Source organism: Saccopteryx leptura, chromosome 1, assembly GCF_036850995.1.
Source record: "Saccopteryx leptura isolate mSacLep1 chromosome 1, mSacLep1_pri_phased_curated, whole genome shotgun sequence".
In the NCBI taxonomy this organism is placed as follows: Eukaryota; Metazoa; Chordata; class Mammalia; order Chiroptera; family Emballonuridae; genus Saccopteryx; species Saccopteryx leptura.
This window is the reverse complement of record NC_089503.1, coordinates 126,626,794-126,648,778: the sequence shown is the minus strand read 5'-3', so window position 1 is coordinate 126,648,778 and position 21,985 is coordinate 126,626,794. Positions and strand designations below refer to the sequence as shown.

General features: G+C 42.1%; 1 protein-coding gene across 2 annotated transcripts in view; it reads right to left on the bottom strand.

Annotated features, from left to right (window-relative positions):
• Positions 1–21,985, bottom strand: part of SEMA5A (semaphorin 5A) — a 487,022-nt gene that overhangs the window by 152,044 nt on the left and 312,993 nt on the right. For both annotated transcript variants that reach the window (XM_066374585.1, XM_066374594.1), the window contains exons 7-8: positions 12,544–12,642; positions 10,413–10,626 (exon numbers count right to left, since the gene is read on the bottom strand). In XM_066374585.1, coding sequence (XP_066230682.1) covers positions 10,413–10,626; positions 12,544–12,642 — 313 coding nt within the window. The remainder of the gene's footprint in view (positions 1–10,412; positions 10,627–12,543; positions 12,643–21,985) is intronic.

The following is a 21,985-nucleotide window of genomic DNA, read 5'->3' as shown; positions in this document are numbered from 1 at the left end:
TCTGAACATTTTGAAAACAGAAAGTTTCTATTTCCTGTATACATTTTTTTTCCTGATTATATTTTAAATGGATAGGTTCACTTCTTCAAAGAACTAATCATTTAACCTGCAGAATTGTAGATCAAAACTTAGGAGTTGTTTTTTTTTTTTTTCCTCCATTGCAATACTGACTTGAATCAAAGATCTTAGAAATATTTTTAAATCTTTAAAGTATGTTTAAGACTCAGAGGAAAAAAAGAAAAATTAATTGAAAGAAGATTTTGGGCTACACCATTATGAAGTTAGAATAAGTAAACTTGTACGTTGGCTTGGCCTTTGCAACTGAGATGAGCTGAGCCAGGCCATTAAATAAGAAGACAAAACACAGAGAATGAACTATCCAAAATGCAGCAGCAAACGAAAAATTGTGAGAAGCCATTGACAAAGGAAAAATAAAGTTTAATAGCATAATCTGAAGACAAATTTACTGAAACACAGGGAACTGAATATCTTATAAACAGGATGACAGTAGGATTTATGGTCCAAACTGTAACACTTTTGAGAAGAAAAGAGAGCAGTATTAATATTCATGCCGGGATGCCAGGAGTCACCCAGGACCGTCACAAGGAAACTGCTTATGATCTAGGCAATGAGCACTAAGCCATTTTCCTGAGTGGTTATGTAAGTGCTAGCACTCGTTTACACAACAGGTTGTATTCTCTGTAATGCAGCGTGTCTTCTTTGTGTGGGTTTTTTTTTGGGGGGATGCAGGTCTCCATAGAACTTGGTGTATACAGCTGGTGTCTTTGACCTTATAATATCTTGCTGGGGAACGGAAGGGCTCATTCATCCATCTCTTTTGAAATGTGCAAATTGAAATTCTAAATGACAGATTGGCCAGCATTGAGGCTTCCCCACAAAACTGAAGGGATGCCAAGGCTCCCTGACTTCCAGGCACTCAGTGCTGGATGACCAAGACGGAGCAGGACACTATTTTCAAAGAGCAACACAAGAATGAATTCCTTTGTTTCACTTCCTAATCTTTTATGCCCATGAAAGGACTGTGTTATATTAACCCACAGGCTCTTCTGCTTTGGGTTTAATAATCCCATTTATTATATCTCCTCTTATAGGATTTTATTATGAGCTTTTATACAAAAACACTCTCAATCATTTCTCAAGTTCCTATATACCTCTTTTATCTCAGCTTGGGCATAAAAACATAGACACAAGGAGAGAGGTGGAGGCAGCTTAGGATGTTGGTGTTTCCTAGGATGTTGACTAAAGAAAGGGAGGCCCGGAGCACATAGAGGGGGAAGGATTTAAGCTCTGGAGTAGGACCTGTTTCCGAATCCTAGCTCAGATGTGCATCAGTGTGTGGCCCTGGTTCAGGTGGCTAATCCTTCTAATACCAGCTTGCTCGTTTGTAACATCGGGTCGATGCCATCTCCTTTGGAAGGCTGTGCAGAAGATAACAGGCACTATGTGGGAGGGGTCTCTCATCCTCCTGGCAAGTTATAAATAGCCACGTGACTCTCCCTCGCACCTGGAGTAATAACTGGAGGTGACAGGGACACCAATAAGTACCAAGACAGACAGATGGCATAGAGGAAAGTTATTTATTTAAAATCTTCTCTGACCCTATGAAAAAAATCAGATTTGGCTTACAACACGATTTCTAAAATACATCCATCACCAACAAGATAGACAACCCACCCACGCCCTCTGATGGGCTGAGTGAAGCCTGAAAGTTAGAAAAGCCAGGCTCACCGTTTTGGGTCACATGTCACAGGACTTTGCTCAGCAAGTGTAAATCTAAGTGGCATCACTCAGCAAGTTGACTGCCAAGTGTGAGGTGTCATGTTTTAGCCCTGCGGCTGCGATCCCGAAAAGCTCCCACCGTTTACAATGACGATCTTTTTAAAGCATCTCCTCAGATGCTTGTTTGGTAAAATACAAAGTTTGGCTGTTAACTGTGCAATCTTATTTTTGTTCTGGTTTCATCAGGCTTTTTTTTCTGTAATAAAGACTTTAGTTTTTTTACACAAATAGAGTAGATTCCCAGGCCCCACCTGTCTGTGTTTTTGCTTGTCCTGTGAACTCTGCTTTCATTGATGAATTTCCTGCCTTAACAACTGTAATCTGTCCAGTGAATGCCTAACACAGACAAGTCAGGGGAGGCACTGTGTAGCCTCTGCCAAAAGGGCTCTCACCGCCCCCAGGAGAGAGCCCAACCAAGTCACTTGAGGACTTTTCATGTCTGGACAGATGAAGGTGGCATCTGCTCCCAGGGAGAAGCCCTCAGATACACAAAGCCCACGTCTTCACTATAAGCAGAAACAAGCTCTCCTGGAGTTACGCACACAGGGAATTGTTTCGCTCCAAGTAAATGATCTTTTTTTTTTTTAAGTAAGAGGCAGGAGTCAGGGAGGCAGAGACAGACTTCCCATATGAGCCCAGACTGAGTTCCACCCGGCAAGCCCCCTACAGGGCAATGCTCTGCCTATCTGGAGATGTTATTCTCTTGCTTGGCAACCGAGTTATTTTTAGCTATTTTAGCACCTGAGGTGAGGCCATAGAGCCATCCTAAGTGCCTGGGGCCAGCTTGCTCAAACCTTTCCAGCCATGGCTGTGGGTGGAAAGGGCAGAGGGAGTGAGGAAGAGCAAGAGAGGAGGAGGGGTGAGAAGCAGATGGGCCCTTCTCCTGTGTGCACTGACTGGGAATTGAACCTGGGACTTCCACATATCAGGCTGATGCTGTACCGCTGAGCCAACCATCCAGGGCCCAAGTAAATTATCTTTAATCATTGGATTTTAAAGACAATTTAATATGTGGGTAACATCATTAAAGTATTTCAAACCAAAAGAATTTGAGCTTGTTATAGTGAGAGTTTCCTGAACTAAAAATATAACAGCTCAAAAAAGTGACACTATTAAAATGAGGACACTTGTGGATTTCAAGTGCCTTTGCCTCCACATGATATCATGGCTAGAAATCTGAGAACGGAGGAAGCTGTAGAGTTCATCAGGACAACCCAGTAGACAAGCAAACATTTCCTCTAGAGAAAAAAACAAGTAGGTCACTGAATGTTAATGAGATTGTGTCTGCATAGCTGTCCACGCTGTTATTAAGGCTAATTTATTAATTAGTTTTTCTAAGTTCCTACTGAGATTTTATTCTATGTGCAAGCATACAGTTCCCTCAGAACCCACAAACTTAATTTTTACACTATTAATTTGCAGATGTCATATTTTTCCTTTTCATGAATTTATTGTTTCCCCAATTTGATTGCCAAATCTTTAAAGGCAACTTTTACAGCTTCTCTATTTTAAGCATTGGCCATTAAACATTTATTATCCTGCCTTATAGTAATCATTTAATAAGGGTTATTAATGATCAGTGCTTTAATGCATTGAAGCTGTTAGGGTATTTCCCTAAAAACATAAATTTATTTTAAGAGTGATTTTTGCACAGGGGAAAAATCCAATGTTAAAACTTATATTCACTACCAAACACATAATCCCAATGCTACAAACCTCCAGAACATTATCCAATTAGTCGCATTTCCTCTGATAACCGACTGAATAAATAATAGTTGAAAATTGGAGTCGAAATGAAATGGCAAAAAGAAGATTTTTAAGAAATATTTAGATCTGCCTGACCTGCAGTGGCACAGAAAATAAAGCATGATCTGGACCGCTGAGGTCACTGGTTCAAAACCCTAGGCTTGCCCAGTCGAGGCACATATGGCAGTTGATGCTTCCTGCTCTTCTCTCTCTTCTCTCTTTCTCTCTCTCTCCCCCACCCTCTCTCTCTCTCCCCTCTAAGATGATTAAATTAAAAAAATGTAAAATACACACACACACATTTAAATATTTAGACCCAACTTAGTTTCAAACACACAAATCTATTTTTTTTTTAATTTGGGGCTACAATAATACCACACATTCCCTTTATTTAACATCAACCATCATTCATATTCCTGCTTTTTGTGAAGCGTGGTCTCCTACCTGTGCAACAAATATTAATGAAGTTTCAAGTATGTTTCTGGCACTGAGAGGGTGAGCACAGGAAGATGGCTCACACACACTCCCTGCCCTGAAGGAAACTCACAAACTCATGAAGAAAGCAAAGAATTAAACTACTCATCTATTAACTCCTGTATTCAAAACATATGTATCGGATACTTCCTGCGAACCCATCACTGCTGAGAGCACGTGGGATACATCAGTGGACAAAAGAGAGGAGCCTGGTCACTAAGGAACTTTCATTCCGATGGAGGAAAAGAGATAATGTAATAAAGAGCAGTGGTCTCCAAGCCCCAGGCCACGGACCGGTACTGGTCTGTGGCCCAAAAAAGGTTGGGGACCACTGATAAAGAGCATACCAGCTAAGGGTCGAACCTGAAAGTGGGAAGGGGGAAGAGTGCTAGGTGGAAGATGGTGGAATTTTAAATAAGGTGGTCAGGAGAGGTCCCACTGAGAAGTGGCATTTAAGCAAGACTGGAATGAGCCAAAGGAACTGGCCAGGCAGATTACATGGGGGAAAGAGCTTTCCAGAAAGAACAGAAGCTGGTCAACTACAGCCCACGCTCCAGATCTTATCCACCGGTGATAAAGAGCTTCGTGAGCACAGAGCCATGTGTTCATGTGTGCATTGGTGATGGCTGCTTTCATGTTATGATGGCTGAACTGAAGAGCTGCAACAGAGACCATATAAACTGCAAAGCCAAAGGCATTTCCTCTCAAGCCCTCCATAGAAAAAGTTTGCTGGTCCCTAGAGACGAGGAAGAACCAGTGTGGCAAGTGCAATGTTAAGAGGCTGAGCAGAGGAAGCAAAAGGTCTGCAGTGAGGATGTGGGGTGATGGGAGGCCAGCTTCTTCTGCAGGGGAAACGAGGACCCTGGTGGGTTTTGATCAGGAGAATGACCGAGAGCTCCGGTACAGTGGGGTGAGCACAACCATGCGCACGGCCAAGAGCAGATGGAAGGCCCAGCTGAGTCGGGGGAAACTGAAACGTGGGCAGAAGTAAATAAAAGCCAGAGTGAGGGAGAAGGCAAATTCAGGGGAAGTGAGGACAGCATAAACGCCATGGGCACAGGAACACGACGAAGAAGGTGCAGTGTACTGGGAATGGCACCCTGTCCCTGATGAGCTCCAAGAGTACATGTGGGGAATGTGACACGAGTCACTGAAAACACAGGCAGAGCAGATCACACAGGCTGGGAGAGAGAAGCAGGTAACCGAAGGAGGCATCCAGAGCCAGCCCCACCCTCCACCTTCACACCAACCCTTAATGACAGCCGATGGCATGTCCTGCCACCTGGGTCACATGGCCAAGGTGCAGCGGCACAGGTGGGACATTCACTCAGTGGTGTATAGCCATAGAGGTATAATAAGAAATTGTACCTGGTACAATAGTACTGGGTACTAAATCTAAAGGAAGTAGCATGCTCAAGGAAGGCTGTCGGAACTATACCAGGTATTTATGCTGGTTTCTGGAAGGTGTGGTGGGAAGATTAGAGGCCTGGCAGGTCTTTACTCAGGGTTCCCTGTGTCCTGGCAGGACAACACCCTGGACAGGCAATGACACCATCTGCCTGAGGGTTTGCCCCTAAAGTCCTAGGGGTGGGGGTCCCAAGAGGTTGGAGTAGCCAAAGGGCCTGCTCCGCTGTCTACACACTTTCAGTCCTAAAGACACATTTTGTTGTGCCTGCGTTCCTCTTTGAGTGGCACAAGTGCCCTTTGAGGGAGTAACTCAGACACAGAATGAGCGGGAGTTCTACCCCAGAATGCCATGTGGAGACAGGCACTCCTTTCCCTGAAGGCCACGGCGAGGGGAGGAACGCAGAGTGCAGAGGACAGCAGTTTAAATGAGTGTGCTGTCCATCGCAGCGCTCTGGGAAGCAGAAGGAGGAAAGGCGTAACCATCTCTGTCTTGGACTGAGAGGATGGACAATCACGCAGTCCTGACCTCATTGGAAACAAGAAAATAACACTGCTCAGAAAGAGGACACAGCTGAGGTGGGGAGACTGAGGGTGGTGAGGATTTACGCACAGCACAGGAAAGAAGATTAAGGCTCTCATCAGAAAATAAGAGGATGCAGTTTAAGATTTCAACATGAGAGCATTTCCTGATTTAGGGCACTGTTATGGGTTGAATTGTATCCCCCCAAAAAAGTATATGTTGAAATCTAAATGTGTAGTACTTGTAAATGTGGTTATAGGGTGATTGCAGACATCATTAGTTAATATGAGATCGTACCAGAAGAAGGTACTTTGGTGCTTTAAGAACCATAGAATACAAACACAGGCATTGTCCAGAATGCCACTGAAGGGGTGGCTTGATGAAGTGGAGTGGCTCAGTGACTGGCAGCCAGCCGTGGGTATGAGGACACCGAGCCCCATTTGGGTACAGACACACAGGGAATCTAGTGACTGCTGTACCGGTAATTACATGAGTTGGCCCTATCTATAAGTAATAAAATTATGGAAAGGGACTATGTCTGTGTATGAGCAAGTTGTCCTACACACAAGTTAATCACAAGCAGTGAATCCAAACAAAAATTTTGCTGAACCTGGTTAGTAAGTGCTATCCTTTACGCTTCTCCTGCTGAGATAATTCTCCTTCCTGAACACAAAAAATGCTGGGAAAACTAGAAAATGTCCAAAACAAAGACATGAGCTGTATTTATCATGATTTGTCAGCAGCTGTTAGCTGAGTGATGGCCTCCCAGCAGCCCTGACTCTTGCTCACATGTGGAGGGAGCACAGATGGGCAGCGCTGAGCCTGAATGTGCCTGGGGCACCTGGATGTGGCAACAGCAGGACACAAGGGTCATGAGAGGCCAGCCTCAGAGGGACAGCAGGTGGCACAGCAGGAAGGCAGGGAGGAGCTCTGTCAGAGTCACGGGAGAGAAGGCTGATAGGTGTAGGTCATTCAGGAACACAGCCCAACCTGTTCACCATTCACTCAGCAAACAAACACTCATTCCCTCCCTACCACACATCAGCTATCCTATCACACTATGGGAAGTAATTCCCTTCATTTACCAAGTACATAGTTGCCATGTGCGGGACACTAATATTTATCATCTCTTCATTGTCTCATTTTATTCTCACAACCAGTGGGTCAGGTGGGTCATTATCCCAGTTTCCAGAAAAGGAAAACTCTTCTGAGAACTGGAACACAAATCAGTATCCCCAAAGTTGAATGTTCATTCACCCTTAGGTGTTTCTGCTGCCAAAGCTTCCACCCTGTGCCTGTGGGCTGATGCCATGCATTCAACTCAGACCAAGCATAGTCCCGAACCAAGGGGGAGCACAACACAGTGAGGAGAAAAATGCAAACGAGGGGGGTAAAGGGAGACAGGGCACAGGGGAGATGCGGCCCCAGAGCACGTGCAGGGGGCCCACAAGGGCCACGGAAGGGAGCGGGAGGTTCTTTTCCCAGAAGAGGGAAGGCGTTAGGGGGGGCGTAAGGCTGGAACTGGCATGATCTGGAGTATAGTGTGGAAAGATCACCCTGGCTAGTGAGCAGAGAGCTGGTCAGAGAGGCGCTGGTGCAGAATTTCAGAAGAGCACGGAGGAGACCGTAAAGACTGACAGGAGCAGGAGGAAAAAAGAGGTCCCCTTGCCAGCCCACTGCAGGAAGCCTGCTTGCAGCTCCCCACTAGGGTCTGTTCAGAACACATTCAACTCTCTGATCTCCATTCATTGGCTCCTTGGCCTTCATTCTCAATCAGTTGAAAACTCAGGAGAAGAATACAAGAGAATCATTTAATGATCTCTAAATCAGTATGGAAAATAGAAGCTTTACTGTACATGGCAGAACTAAGAGTGTTTGTTTTAGCTTGTTTGGGTTTATTTGTTCTTCTCTCATTTAAGAAAGAAAAAGTCTGAGCATTTTTATAAAAAGAGATTGTCATTATTAAGAAAGAAATTTAAAGCCATGGCAAAAAAGGAAGGGATAATGGATAGCGCAACAATCTATGAAAAGAAAATTACTCCAGAACACAGCAGAAAGAACTGAGACAAGGCATCTGGTCAAAGCGCAGATGGGGCACCAAGTGTGGATTCCAATTAGGTTAGTGATAATAGATGACTCTGCACCCAGTCTCAGCAGGGGACAGAGCAGAGCTAAGTGGAGTCCAGAGGCCAGAATCTATCCTGGATGCAGGATCAATCAGAGCAGAAAACCAGGGCCGGGCCACCAGGGGTAGACATGATGATATCTCAGGGTTCAATCGAAGAAGGAATGGCCTCAGGAGAAACCAGGAGGGGGAATAACAGTGAGCACGCAAGAACGGGGAACCCTCAGTCAGGCTCTCTGCTCTGTGCCAGGAGTCAGGGCTTTCCTGGCGTGGCCAAGGGAGGGAGTGGGAGTGCTGTCCTGTGAGGGAAGCAGGGCCATTCGGACCACGGGAGCTATGACGACACTGTGATCTGCAAATCTAGAACTTCCCGTGTTCAATAAATAATGAAGGGACACATGGGTGACCGCGGTGAGTACCGGGTCACCAATCCATGGCCCTTGTTCTATCCACCCGACTGTCAAATGGAAAATTCCACCCAGAGGGTTAGCAGACCATCTGATCTGCCCATGAGTGTCAGAGTCACATGTAAAGAAATAGCCAACACATATAACTCATGTTATGCCTGAATTCTTTTTCTAGGATATTCTTAAAGATATCACTTTAGGGAAAAGGAAGAGATTGTGCTCCTAATTACTTTTTACTTTGCTTTTGGCAAACTCTAATTGCAATGCCTTTGGGTGGGGAATTTTGATGTTTAACTAGAAACTTTGCTTGATTAGTAAAAATCAACAAATACATAGGAAGATCTTGGAGCTACACAGATAAAAGCTTCAGGGATAAAAGGAAACTTCCACACAGAGTTGATGGGTTCAGTTGCAACCAATTCAAGAGAAATAATATTAATGAAGAGAATCTAGTCACTCTTTGGTTTGGAAAAATCTATCCATGTTGCCCTTTGGAAGTATACAGTCATTCAACTTCCTGGAAAACATAATAAGAATATTTTCTTTTCTAAAAGAAACTCTTCAAAAAGCAAACTGCCAATAGTTGGTTTGACCAAATATTATTTGACCAAATACTTGTTTTGTATGCATACATATACATATACACATAAATATTCACAAGCAATAGGTATAAACCAGTGGTTCTTAATCAGAGGCAATATTTAGAAATTTTTGTTGTCACAACAAGGTATGGATGTAGGTGGTATTGCATCTAGTGAGTCCTTTATAGGTCAGGGATGCTGCAAACCATCCTATGATATTCAGAAAAACTCCTCCCCTACCCAAAAGATTTATAAGGTCCAAAACCTCAGTTGTGCTGAGGTGGAGAAACTCTACTCTATAGAATTAGCTCGTACTTGGCAAATAGCCAGTAAACCTTTTTTAGAACTAAAAGTTTTAAATAGTAAGTATATAATGAAAATTTGAAGATTTCACCTTAATACAAAATCTCCAATAAGTGAGGAAATCTGCCCTGACCAGGTGGCTCAATCTATAGACTATTATCCCGACACACCAAGGTCATGAGTTTAATTCCTAATCAGGGCACATACAAGAAGTAACCAATGAGCGCACAACTAAGTGGAACAGGGAGTCGATACTTCTCTTCCTCTCTCTCTCTCTCTCTCTCAAATCAATATAAAAAACTTCTAAAAGAGGAAATGGATAACATATGATACATATATCTATCCACAGCATTATGTTTGTGAGTAGGTGTGTCTTCACATTCACACATGAACATACACATACACAAAGGGTAGAATTTTGACTGCCACATCTCAGGACATGGTGTCTGTAAGGCCAGGAGCCGCCATCGTGGCCATTCACATGCAGGTTCCCATTGGATTCGGGCAGACGATAAAGAAATGGCGGAGTCAGAGGACGGGGGGCCATCCTATTTATTGGTGTCTCACCAAGACAGGCAAACCACAAAAGAAGACAAGGGAAAAGCAGAAAACCAGCTCTTCCCATGAAGGGCAAGGGATCAGGGAAGCCCCTGCAATTGTGATAGCAGGAACTGTGTGTCCAAGCTCCTGGTCTGTCCCACTTTATAGTGTAGAAAACCAAAATCCCTTAATCCAATATACAAACCAGGAAGTCTCCGATACAAAGTCACCCATCCAAGGCATAATTGGATTCCTCATGAGAGTGCACCACCCAGATAATACAATCATTCAAGGGTGTGGGGAAAAGCTTAGTCCCAAAACCAAACCCCAGGCTACAACGACCTGCCCTGCTTATAGCCTGTCCCCCACACCCAATATAAGTCACAAGCGAGCAAACATATATATCACATTTACAAACTTATTTGACCAACAGTGTCCAATCTCAATAGTGAGCAGATGACCAAGTTCTAGCCCAACATTGAAGGGAAGTGAGTGACTGTAACACTTACCATTGAGCCACTTGGAGTTATACTGGGCCGTGCGGAGAGGAGGTAAGATACCCAGACTTCGGTAAATGGCGGGATCGCGTCCCGGGAAATCCATGGCTGTAGCAGCGTACAGCTCCCCGCTGGCTGTGAGGAGAGCCGTGGAATTATGCTGGGGACTGTAGGGACAGCGGGCCATGCCACTGATCTGATCATGGATCTCAGTCAGGTTACTCAACTGTGGGTGAGGACAAGAGAGAAAAGCCAATTATTTCCAGGGCAAGCCCTTTAACAGTGTTAATGCCTGAACGTCTAATGAGGCATGGGCAACAAGCTTTCTGGGGCTCATGACAAAACACAACAAACTTTCACACTCTGCCTTTGATAAAACTGCATGCTGTGGTCAAAAAAGGGTCCAAGAGTTCATCTCTCCTCTCATCGTCCCGTTCTGAGTTAGAGAACCTCATGCTAGTGAATCCTCACAAAATCTGGATTGTTTTAGATGGCTTCCATTCATAATACATGAGGCCCTGCTGATCTTTCTACTTGAATAAAGATACCAATTTTCATACTTACAGAAATATAAACCACAGTAAAGAATTATGTACAATTTTATCAATAAAAGTGAATCAGCATGTTAAGAAGAGGCCAGAACTGTATTCACAGGTAAGGATGTGTGATTATATACAGCACCATGTAGCCAAAATTTCCAAATCTTAGTTATTCAATTTTTTAAAGAAGCAACACCACGTCTTGCTATCATCTGGTGGGAATCCAGCCTCTCAGACACTGAATGAGGAAAGCTCTCTGGGTAGCGAGGGACTCTTGGGTCCACTTATTCCTTCACTCTTTCCTGAGAGGCAACAGAGCACAGGGTGGGGGACACTCACAGTCACTGCCTGCTCTACAGGTAGGCTTGTAGCCCTGTTAGGTTACTCAAAGTCTTTATGCCTCAGAATCTCCTTTTATAAAACAGGGACCCAAAGGATAACCACCTATGGGGCAAATGTGAGGATTAAATGATTAAGTCAACACAGGGCTCTTAGAACAGGGTGTGGCACCCAGGGTCTTGTGAGCATTGCTTCTTATCTACATCATCCTCCCTTTATTTCCAACAACTCCATTTTATTTTATTTTTTTTGTGGCAGAGACAGAGAGAGAGTCAGAGAGGGGGACAGATAGGGACAGACAGACAGGAAGGGAGGGAGATGAGAAACATCAATTCTTCATTGCAGTTCCTTAGTTGTTTATTGATTGATTTCTCATATGTGCCTTGACCATGGGGTTACAGCAGACCGAGTGACCTCTTGCTCGAGCCAGAGACCTTGAGCTCAAGCTGGTGAGCCTTGCTCAAACCAGATGAGCCCACGCTCAAGCTGGCGACCTCGGGGTCTCGAGCCTGGGTCCTCCACATCCCAGTCCGATGCTCTATCCACTGCGCCACTGCCTGGTCAAGCCCAACAACTCCATTTAAATTCAAAACTAATGAACATTAAGCTGATGATAAATTCTGGTTTTGACAGAAGTTGTGCAACCAGGTAATTAACCTGATGATAGTTCTCCATTATGTTCCCTCAAGAAGATTAAATGAATATCCCGAATTGGCAGGACGACATGTGTGCTTTGATAACCCTGCTGCTCTCGCTGAAAATCCCTGTCAGTAGTGAGAGCTTGAAAGAAAGAAGAACGGTTATAACTACTGTGCAAGAGTTCCAGTTGTTTGTTTCCTTGCTTTAAGTTTTTGTCACGCTTCTTATCCAATTGTTAATCTCTGTTCGACTGGGTTGTGATTTAGGCCACCTTAATACTTAACAGTATCTCCAGCGGTAAAGCAGAATAAGAAAAAAATGAGTATGTTTACGATTAATGTTTAGAGTCACTGGTGTGGGGAAAAGCTGGTAGAAATAGTTTAGAAACCTATTTATGTTTATTATATATATATAAACTATGGTTACTTCCAGTATTTTACATAATTGAGAGTTGTGATTAGGAATAAATCAATATACATCAAATATTTATTCAAATTGACAAAAGATGTTTTTTGAATTAAAGAGCCACTTGTTGGAGAAAATAAGTACAAAAACAGTAGTATCTTAATGGAAGATTTGGATTTTCCTGCTATTACATTTTGTCAACTCTCAACACGAAGCCATACCGTGCGGTTGGTGCAGATGGGTGTGAAAGCGTTGGTCCCACAGGTAAACAAGCGGTCGCCACCCACCAAAAGCACCCGGATATAGTTCTGACATTCATCCTGGAAAAAAAAAATCATGAGAAATGCATTAACAAGACCTCAGCACAAAGGAAGTAGTGACTATAAATAAAATCTGTTTGGTTAATAAATTAAATATTAACTTACCACAAAAAAAAGAAAGAAACCTCTCAGATAGTGAGCAAAATATAACAACAAAACTATTAAATAACCTATCTGCATGCTTGCTCAACACAGTATACAATGTTCAGTTAAAATTGTATCTTCTTTTCATGAATATGCTTTCATTTTGAATTATATCTGCTATCAATATAAACCACAAGTTGCCTTTGACATGTATTAGAAAAGTAAATAAAAAGAACATATTCAATGCTGTTTATAATACAGTATCTCGGAGGACATCTCTAAGACTTTGAAAAAACATGGTAAATGCTTCTCCAAATGTGAAGGTCACATGTGAAACTGTATACAGATTGAACAAGTTTTATATTAAGTTCTCAAACTGCATTACATAAATAGCAACACTTTATTAACATTTTTGATTCTTTGATGGACAAATAAAAACACAACTAACAAAGAAAGGCTGTCTGAAACATATGGAAGGAAAGCCCATGTGGTGGGACGACTCAGAGCTGAATATTTCTTAGTTTCAAAGCATTCACAGGAAATCTGGGGTATGGTCAGAGACATGCATAGACTTGGAGCAAGCATTTACCATCAGACACTTTTCAGTAACCACTATGCTGAAGATCACAATCTAGTCTCTTAACCCTTTGAGCAGTGAGTTTTTTTCATACTTGCTGACCCCCGAGAGTGATATTTTTTTTCAAAAAACGAGATTAGTTCCAGTTATAGTTTTATTAACTTAAATCATGTTTGTTTCATAATCAATTTATGAAAACAAGAAGAACATACATTTGCCTTTTTTAAATGTTGCCTTACACATGTACAATCATACACTGGATGGTCAGGAGGCATGAGGATGTGCATGAAAGTTCATACTAGGTAAAGGGTTAACAGAAAAATGGAAGTACTGGCCATAACAATTACTTTAGAGTTGGCCATAGAAGGACAACATATTACTAACCACTGAGGAAAGGAGCAAGAAGGAGGTGGATGAAGACTTCCCAGAAGAGGTAACACCTAACATAAATATCAGAGGAAGAGTAGGATTTAGTGAGGCTTCCTGGAGGAGGTACTATCTGACATTGCAAGATTTTACTAAGCAAAGGATGGAAAGGACACTAACTACAGACAGGGGTACAGACTGTCCCAAGACATCCTGACTAGAGAGATGATGGCGTTTTCGTTTTGTATGTAAGAGCCAACACAAGCTGGGGAGCCAGACACAGGCCAGCTGTGCCAGGCTGAGGAGTTTGCATTTCATTCTGATGTTGTTCCTGCATAAAGTTCTGAATCTGCTCTGATGCTCGTGATTTTAGACCACTGGGAAATCAATGTGGAAGCTAACCAGAAGGGAGAGAGACTGCAGTTTGGAGACAGGAAAAAAAATCACTTCCATAATTCACCTCCTCATCCAGTGCCTGGACCAGGTGGGAGGTATGAAAACACAAAGCCAGGATGGAGCAAATCAACAGGATGTGAGCCCTAACCAACCAGCTGGACCCAGGAGATGACAAGATGACATGAATCACAGAGTCCAAAGCCAGGGAGATCGGGACTTAATGGCACAGCAATGCTTGTTTGTTGGGCAGATAAAATGTATTATGCTCACTTTGTTAAAGACAGCGCTGCCCACGTGAGGCCGTCGCCCAGGTGATATTAATGTGTGTTGAGAATCCTTGTAGCCTGGGGCTTGGTTTTGGGATTAAGCCCTTCCTACCCTTTTTGATGTGGGGCAGTACAATCCAATCATGCATCAGAGAAGTGACTTTGTAGTAGAAACTTCCCTATTTTGTATATTGGATTAAAGGTTATGAATCTACACTATAAAATGGGGGCAGAACAGGAGCTTAGGCTCTTGGTTCCTGGGATGATTAGCATGAGAGAGCAGAGAGATCACAGCAGAGAGCAGAGAAAGGCCACGTGGAGTAGGCCAGGAGAAGCAGCCAAGATGGCGGAGTGCTGAGTGAGATGCCAGTTTGTGCAGAGTTTGTATCTGGGATAAAGAAGGAGATGGGGAACTGAGGAGAATAAGGCTGGTAAGCTAGAAACCTTTGATTCTAGGAAACTCGGATAAATCAGTAGCTTTGTGAGCACTGAATGTGAGTGGGTTTTGGAGCCCAGTGTGTGTTTTTACTTGCCGCCAGGTGCAAGCTAGAATTAAAGACTATGGCCCACCAGTTTGTGGCTCCGTTGTTTCTTTACCGACTGTCTGAATCCAATGCGAACCTGCATGGGCCGGGCTGCTGTGATGGTGGCCGTGACTACTGGCTTTACATTGTTCAAGTGGAACCCCAGCCTCCGTGACATGCTGACCTGCCATACTCAGTCTGCTGGTGGCCTGGCCGTGACATTGAGAAGAGCTAAGCTATTTGAATTTGCTTTCTAATTATAAAATGAAATATCAAGGGTATGTAAGTCTCCTAATACTAATACAAGCAATCAAAGTAACAAGTAACTATTGGATGTCAATCTGAAGACACTTTGAGGAAAGAAAACACACATTAAAAGATCTAAGTTAATATCAGAAGAATTAAGAAATGAGTGTAAACAGTAGACAGTAAATCTGGAAAGTGAGAAAGGTGCACCAGATGGGAAGGCGTGTTTTGTTGTTGTTGTTCTGTTTTGTTTTAATGACTGGAGAGAGGACGGGAGAGTTCTGGAGAGAACAAAACAAGACTTTAAAGAATGGTATTGTCATCCCATTCTGTGTTCTGGGAGCATACAGAGCACAGGAGGGGCACAGAGTTTGCAAAGATGGATCAAAGTGAGGGTGAAAACACATAGCCTCAGCTTGTCTGAGGGAGTGTCCAAAAAAACACCCTGGAGAACACCAGGACAAGAGGGCTTGAGGCATACAAACAGACACAAAAAAAATGACACTATAATAAAGAATTAGATGGAGAATTAATTACACACAGTTGAGAGAGGCGGAGATTTTGTTTGTTTTCTGTTGTTGCTTTTAGAAGCCATTGAAGAATGAGTCAAAAAAGAAAAGAATGAGTCAAGATATACAGAAATTTTTGGGTTTTTTTGTTGAAGCAAGAGACTAACACAAGATAGAAATGTGCTAGAGGCAATCCTTATTAACCATGAATAAGGTCAAGGGCAAATTATTCTAAGAGAATCCTGGAGATTGAAAAGATGTGATCTCAAGGCTGAATTCCACAGCTCTGGTGAAGAGGAAGCAAAGTGCCTCTAATCAATTATGGGAAGAAAAACAATCAAGATAACAAAGGTGGTGTTTATCTTAATCTCCCTATAGAAAGACAAAGTGAAAATAGGACTTTTAGGTTATTAACATTCCCGAAGGCCCATCAGGAACTTGGGGAAGAACTAGAAGGATGGTTAGAGAATGTGATAGCCAGGGTGCAGACCTGTGCAGGGAGGCAGGGCAAATATAACTGGTAATTCTTTTTAAATCTTGGAAAATAAGTAAATGAAGAAGGAAACAATATTATTTGAATTAGTAAAGAGGGTTTTTTTTTCTGTTGTTGCTGCTGTTGTTTTGTTTTAAACCAGGTCTGGTCATCAGGACCACTGGAGAATGCACTGGGCAGCTCTGCTCTCAGAGGAAGGTCAATACCCCCTGACGAGCTTTCTGTAGCTCAGCTCCTAATCCTAATATAGGAAGTAAGAAGGTAAATGTCAGGAAGCAAAATGATCAGACATGGAAGTTTGTGTAGTTTTCTTCTAAAACGATGAAGGAAGAGCCAACGCTATGAAATCCAGACTTGCATATGATAAATGGGATCTAAGGAAGGTAATGGTCTAGATGAGTTCAGCATGCAAAATCACATGTCCTACAAGAGAAACCTTGGGAGGCAGGTGGTAGTTTCTTTTTAACTGTCAAGAGTGAAACTTCTGCTCCAAAGTCTGGTTTGGCTCATCTCAGATTTTTCCTATTCTTCTCACTTAGAAGTTCTCTTGGGTTTAACTTACAAACTGTCTCGACTGATCCTAGAAGCAGTCAATGTGAAACCTAAATTTGAAAACACACTTAGAATAAAAACTTCTTGTGTTTTTCTTCTTTTTTGAAGAGGGATTGGGGCAAATTCAAACAAAACAGAATATAAAAGCATAGATGTTGGGCAGATAAAATATATTATGCTCACTTTGTTAAAGACAGCACTGCCCACGAGGAGGCCGTCACCCAGGTGATATTAATGTGTGTCTCTGTGGGCAGGTAGAATCCTTGTAGCCTGGGGCTTGGTTTTGAGATTAAGCCTTTCCCACCCTTTTTGATGTGGGGTGGTACAATCCAATCATGCCTCAGAGAAGTGACTGTATTAAAGACTTCCCTATTTTGTGTGTTGGATTGGAGGTTGTGAAGCTACAATATAAAATGGGGGCAGAACGAGAGTTTGCTCTTGGCTCCTGGGATGATTAGCATGAGAGAGCAGAGGGAGCAGAGCAGAGAGCAGCAGAAGGAGGCCACGTGGAGGAGACCAGGAGAAGCAACCAAGATGGCGGAGTGCTGAGTAAAAAGAGAGTTGGTGCAGAGTTTGTATCTGGGATAAGGAAGGAGATGAGGAGCTGAGGAGAATAAGGCTGGTTAGCTAGAAACCTTTGATTCTAGGAAACTCGGATAAGTCAGTGGCTTTGTGAGCACTGAATGTGAGTAGGTTTTGGAGCCCAGTGTGTGTTTTTACTTGCCCGCCGGGTGCAAGCTAGAATTAAAGACTATGGCCCACCAGTTTGTGACTCCGTTGTTTCTTTACCGACTGTCCGAATCCAATGCGAACCTGCATAGGCCAGAAGGCTGCTGTGATGGTGGCCCTGGCCGTGCCTCCTGGCTTTACAATAGAAATGGGAGGAGTGGGGGTAGTTAGCTTTTGAGCAGAAGCTAAATTTAGGAATGAAAAGAGTCAAAATTAAGAATGAATGAAATAGTCTATGTGCCAGGCTTGGTAATATAGTCTCCTCCTGGTGGTGATCCTAAGACCCAAATTTTCCTATAAAAAATCTGCTGGAAATCTTCTTTGTAAGTCTCTGCTATAAATGAGCCCTTCACATGGGTTAGCTGAACTTGGTAAGACTGTATAGAATCACTCATTTTAAAATATTGACGTCATATAGAAGCCCATTGATGAGATTCCATTATAGCTTTCTCTTATAAATCTAAATGTCTTTGATTTTTTTTTCTCATCTAAGAACATACTTTCCTTTATCCCATCTTCAAAATGTTTGAAGGGAATTTAATGAATTCTGGTTTTCTAAGAAGTCACAATGCTCATATTCAAGGCCAATAGCAGCCTGCCACCACATGGCTTCTGTTGTTGATAATGAGAGCCATCTATCTACGTTGTGATAATACCACTTGGACATTAAAATGACCCATGTGTGCCTGCGCTCTTGCAGGCTGGTCAACCTGCCCTTGACTTCAAAGTAATTCAAAGTATTATTTGAATTGATAGCCAAGATGCATAGTTGCTGACTAGCTGAAAGCTTTGAGATGAGACTGGCCAAGGCTCACTCAGTCTCAAGGACGTAAGGTCTCACCCCGAAAGAGAAAATATATATTTTAGGACCATCTTCTTAATGAATTAATTGGTTTTGTCTTACAGCATTTCAGCATTTCCTTTCAAAGAGTTATGTTCTGCTTGAAGAAAGACTGTAATTGTGTAGAAAGATTAACTGTAAACAGCGTAGATGCCTCAGCAACACCCAGCTCATCACCAAACCCATCAATTTTAGGGAGGAGTGAGGAGGGCCAGGGCCTGACAGCGTTTATGTTAATCACAGAGCTCCCACTGAAAGCAGTATGCCTGTCTCTTCATGATGCATTCATTACCTTAGTGAGCATTCAAAGTGAGCACCCAAGGAGAAATTTAGAGCAATTAAATGTGCCTTTTAGGTTCAAGGTACACCAAGCAAAGTCATGATTACCAGGTGGATCTTGAAAAATCATGTCTTCCAATCAGATATAAATATATATGACATCCATGTGCATTTCATATGTATAAAGGTGCATACATATTACAGAAGTATATATAAATGCAGGGTTGGGCAAAAGTAAGTTCGACTACAACCAACTCAGGAGGTAGTGTGGGCAACCCAAGCAGGCCACTGAAATTCAGGTTTGTTTACTGATTTTCAAAGACCACAAGGATGTGTAAATAATGAAGGCTGGAAATCTGAGAATTTACGAGATTGTACCTATGTGCCCTGCACTATTGTGAGATTCTTTGGAGTTTATTAAGCTATTGTAATGATAATAACCTGCATGTCTTTTTCTATACAAACAACTGTAAGTCTACTTTTGTCTACCTCTGTAGACAGATATTTGATATATACATATTTTTATTTATACATATACATATAGATATAGAAGTATGTCTACAAACATATGGCTATGTATATATACATATATATTATATTAAAATTGTTATATAAGACACAGTGTATTAATAAATTAAAATGTAATTTATATATTTATATTTATACAATATGACTATTTTCAATGAAGTTGAGTTCATGAAACACTTGTTTGGGAACCTCAATATAAAAAAAAAAATTGGTGTGTGTAATCTGCACAGGCTGTTTGTATCTAATCTAAAGAACCCTCAATTTTTGAAGAAATTATATAGGCTAAAGGTAGGTCTGTAGTTTATATACCATGGGTATTGATTAACTCATAGCTTTCCAAATACTGGCAATTCAGGTGAAAATGTCAAGTTTCAACCCTGATGCCACCAGGTTCCCAGGCAAGATGGTGTCATGTTTTTCTTTTCTCACTTCCATGGAATTTAACTCTACTTTGCTAAGTTTGAAGAGCTGGGGGCAGGACCACAGGACACAGCAGGAAGAACAATACACAAAGCCCTGGGTCCTAATCAAAACTCTCCCACTAACTAGCAACATAATTCTAGGAGCTTGGTGTTAAAAGTACTGAAATGAGATCATGAACAAGACACTTTTGAAAATTATAAAGTGCAACATATCATAAAGCAGCTCTTTCATTCCCTTAATAATCAGTTGTGTTTCCTTTGTGAAGTTCCTAAAGGTCATGGATGGTGGGAAGGACTTTGGCTCAGACAGAATAACCCCAAGCAGACAAGGAACCCTTGTTAGATCACCAGAGAATTGACTATTTATGTTTAAAATAATATTTGTGTAAAAGACATTTAAATCGTTCTCAAAGCTGATTTCAATAACAGTATTTCAAAAAGAAATAAATGCAACAGATTTTATTATAAAAGGATTTGAAATTCATAAAAACAGATTCTTTTTCCCCCTTTATAGCCATGGAATGTTGAAGTCATTGCAGCAAAGTCACTCCCATTCTCCAAAGTGAGCTGAAAATTGTATAAATAAAAGAGAACTCAAAACTCAGGAAAAATGAGCAGTCCCAGTGCCTCAATTTCCTTCCAAACATGCCCAAATCAAAGATTTGGGGACATTTCCTTGACCCTGATTTCCTAAATTGTCACTGTAATGAACTATACATAAAACGATATTGGTGTCCGTCCCAGCAATCCCAGGGAAACAAGAAGAAATGTGTCATCTTGCCCCTCGCCTGCTCTGCAGCCCGCTGAGACTGTTCCCATCAGAAGTGCGTTGGCGGAGGCGCACCCTCCGCAGACCCAGCCCCTCATCCACGCTTCAAATTCCCGGCTCCGCAGTAAGACGCCTTGTGTGGAGCAGCACAGAACACTTTTTCTTAGTGTAGGAAAAAAACTGACTTCAGCCAAAATGGCTGGCATTTTTCGCATTTTTGAGATGTCATATTCTGCATTGTTCTTTTTATTTTAGAAAGAAGGGAAACTTTGTAAATCTGTGTCAGTTTTCATAATACTACCATACAAAGATGTGAAATAGTTGCAACTGTTCCTTTTACAGGGGCTGCCTTGCTTCCGCCCCTTCTGCGCCCCTAGAGTTGGGCTCGGGTGTCTCATCAGATGGTCTCTAGTCAGGTGCCATATAAGAAGGCAACACAGATGCTAACTAGGAACAAGGTCATCAGACAGTACCCTGGGACCCTGGAAGGCACCAAATATACCTGGCAAAGGGGAGGTTGTTGGCATTAGAATCATGGAAAGAAAGGTCGTTGTTTACCATCAGTGAATCTTGCTAGTAGAAAGAAAAGGCAATTTTTTCCACCCCAGCCCCAGGTAAATATGATTCCCCACATTTCACTCCTCCGCACCGCTGGTCTTATTTGAAGAACTCCCTACGCTCTAGCAAATAAGGAGCAGAAGTACAATACATCTATCATATCAAGACATGTAAATGTTAGAAGGAGGAGAAAGAAAGTCATCTAGAAAGTAATTTTCAAAATACTTATAGATAATCTATACAAATTCAATAATGTAACTGAGGTAAGTAAATTTATATATAAATATTTATTACATATTTATTTGGGGGTAGGGTATTTTAAGAGATAGTATGCTGAATCTTTGTAACCTGGTGTTACCTCTAATTCTTCCTGTGCTTTTGTGTCTCCAATGATTTATTTCAGAGGCATTTTCTGAGGTTAGAGATCTTCTGGTAAGTAGCGGTTCTTTTTTCTTTGTCCCCAAGTGTTTCCCTGGCTAAAACTGTATTTTCTTCCTCCTTCTCTTCCTTTTTCCTAGTTCTGTATACAGCTTTGGGAAATCCGGTGACTAAGTTTGCTGAGACTTAGCTCTGTGTCTGACCCTCATAACAGTTGAGTTCAAAGACAGAGAAATAGGCAATGAAATTGGGTAAAATAAAGTGCAGGACAGTCTTTTACAAATGTAGGTGCTGTGAGGATGTTTTCCTAGTGGCCTCTCCATTTGCCCTGGGACCACAGTTGATATTGATAGAGTGAGCCCTCTTTCCTGCTCTTGGTGGATTGACTTTCTTCCGCAACCCAAAGTGTGATTCATATTGGAAAGCCCTTGCTCCAATAAAGTAAGATGATCACTGACTCAATGGGACATAATGAGCCTAAGAACCAGCGGCAGAATTATTTCCTCAGGATGATCCAGTATCATTTTTTTAGAAACACAAGACTTTCTTGGAAGTAGGAATCTCCATACTAAGCCTCTTCTCAGGCCAGCCAACTATGTGCAGCTACTGCCATGGGCAAAGTGGCTCAAACGTCCACTTCCAGCCATAGCTATAATATGTTCTTTAGGGACTTGGAACTGTAGATTTTCTTGTGGAGAGAGTGCTTATTTTAAAAATATATTAAGATAAGTTATAAGGAAACCTCAAAAAAAAATTTAAGATTTTTACATTGAATTGAGAGAGAGGACGGGATAGGGAGACAGAGAGAAAGAGAGAGAGAAGCATC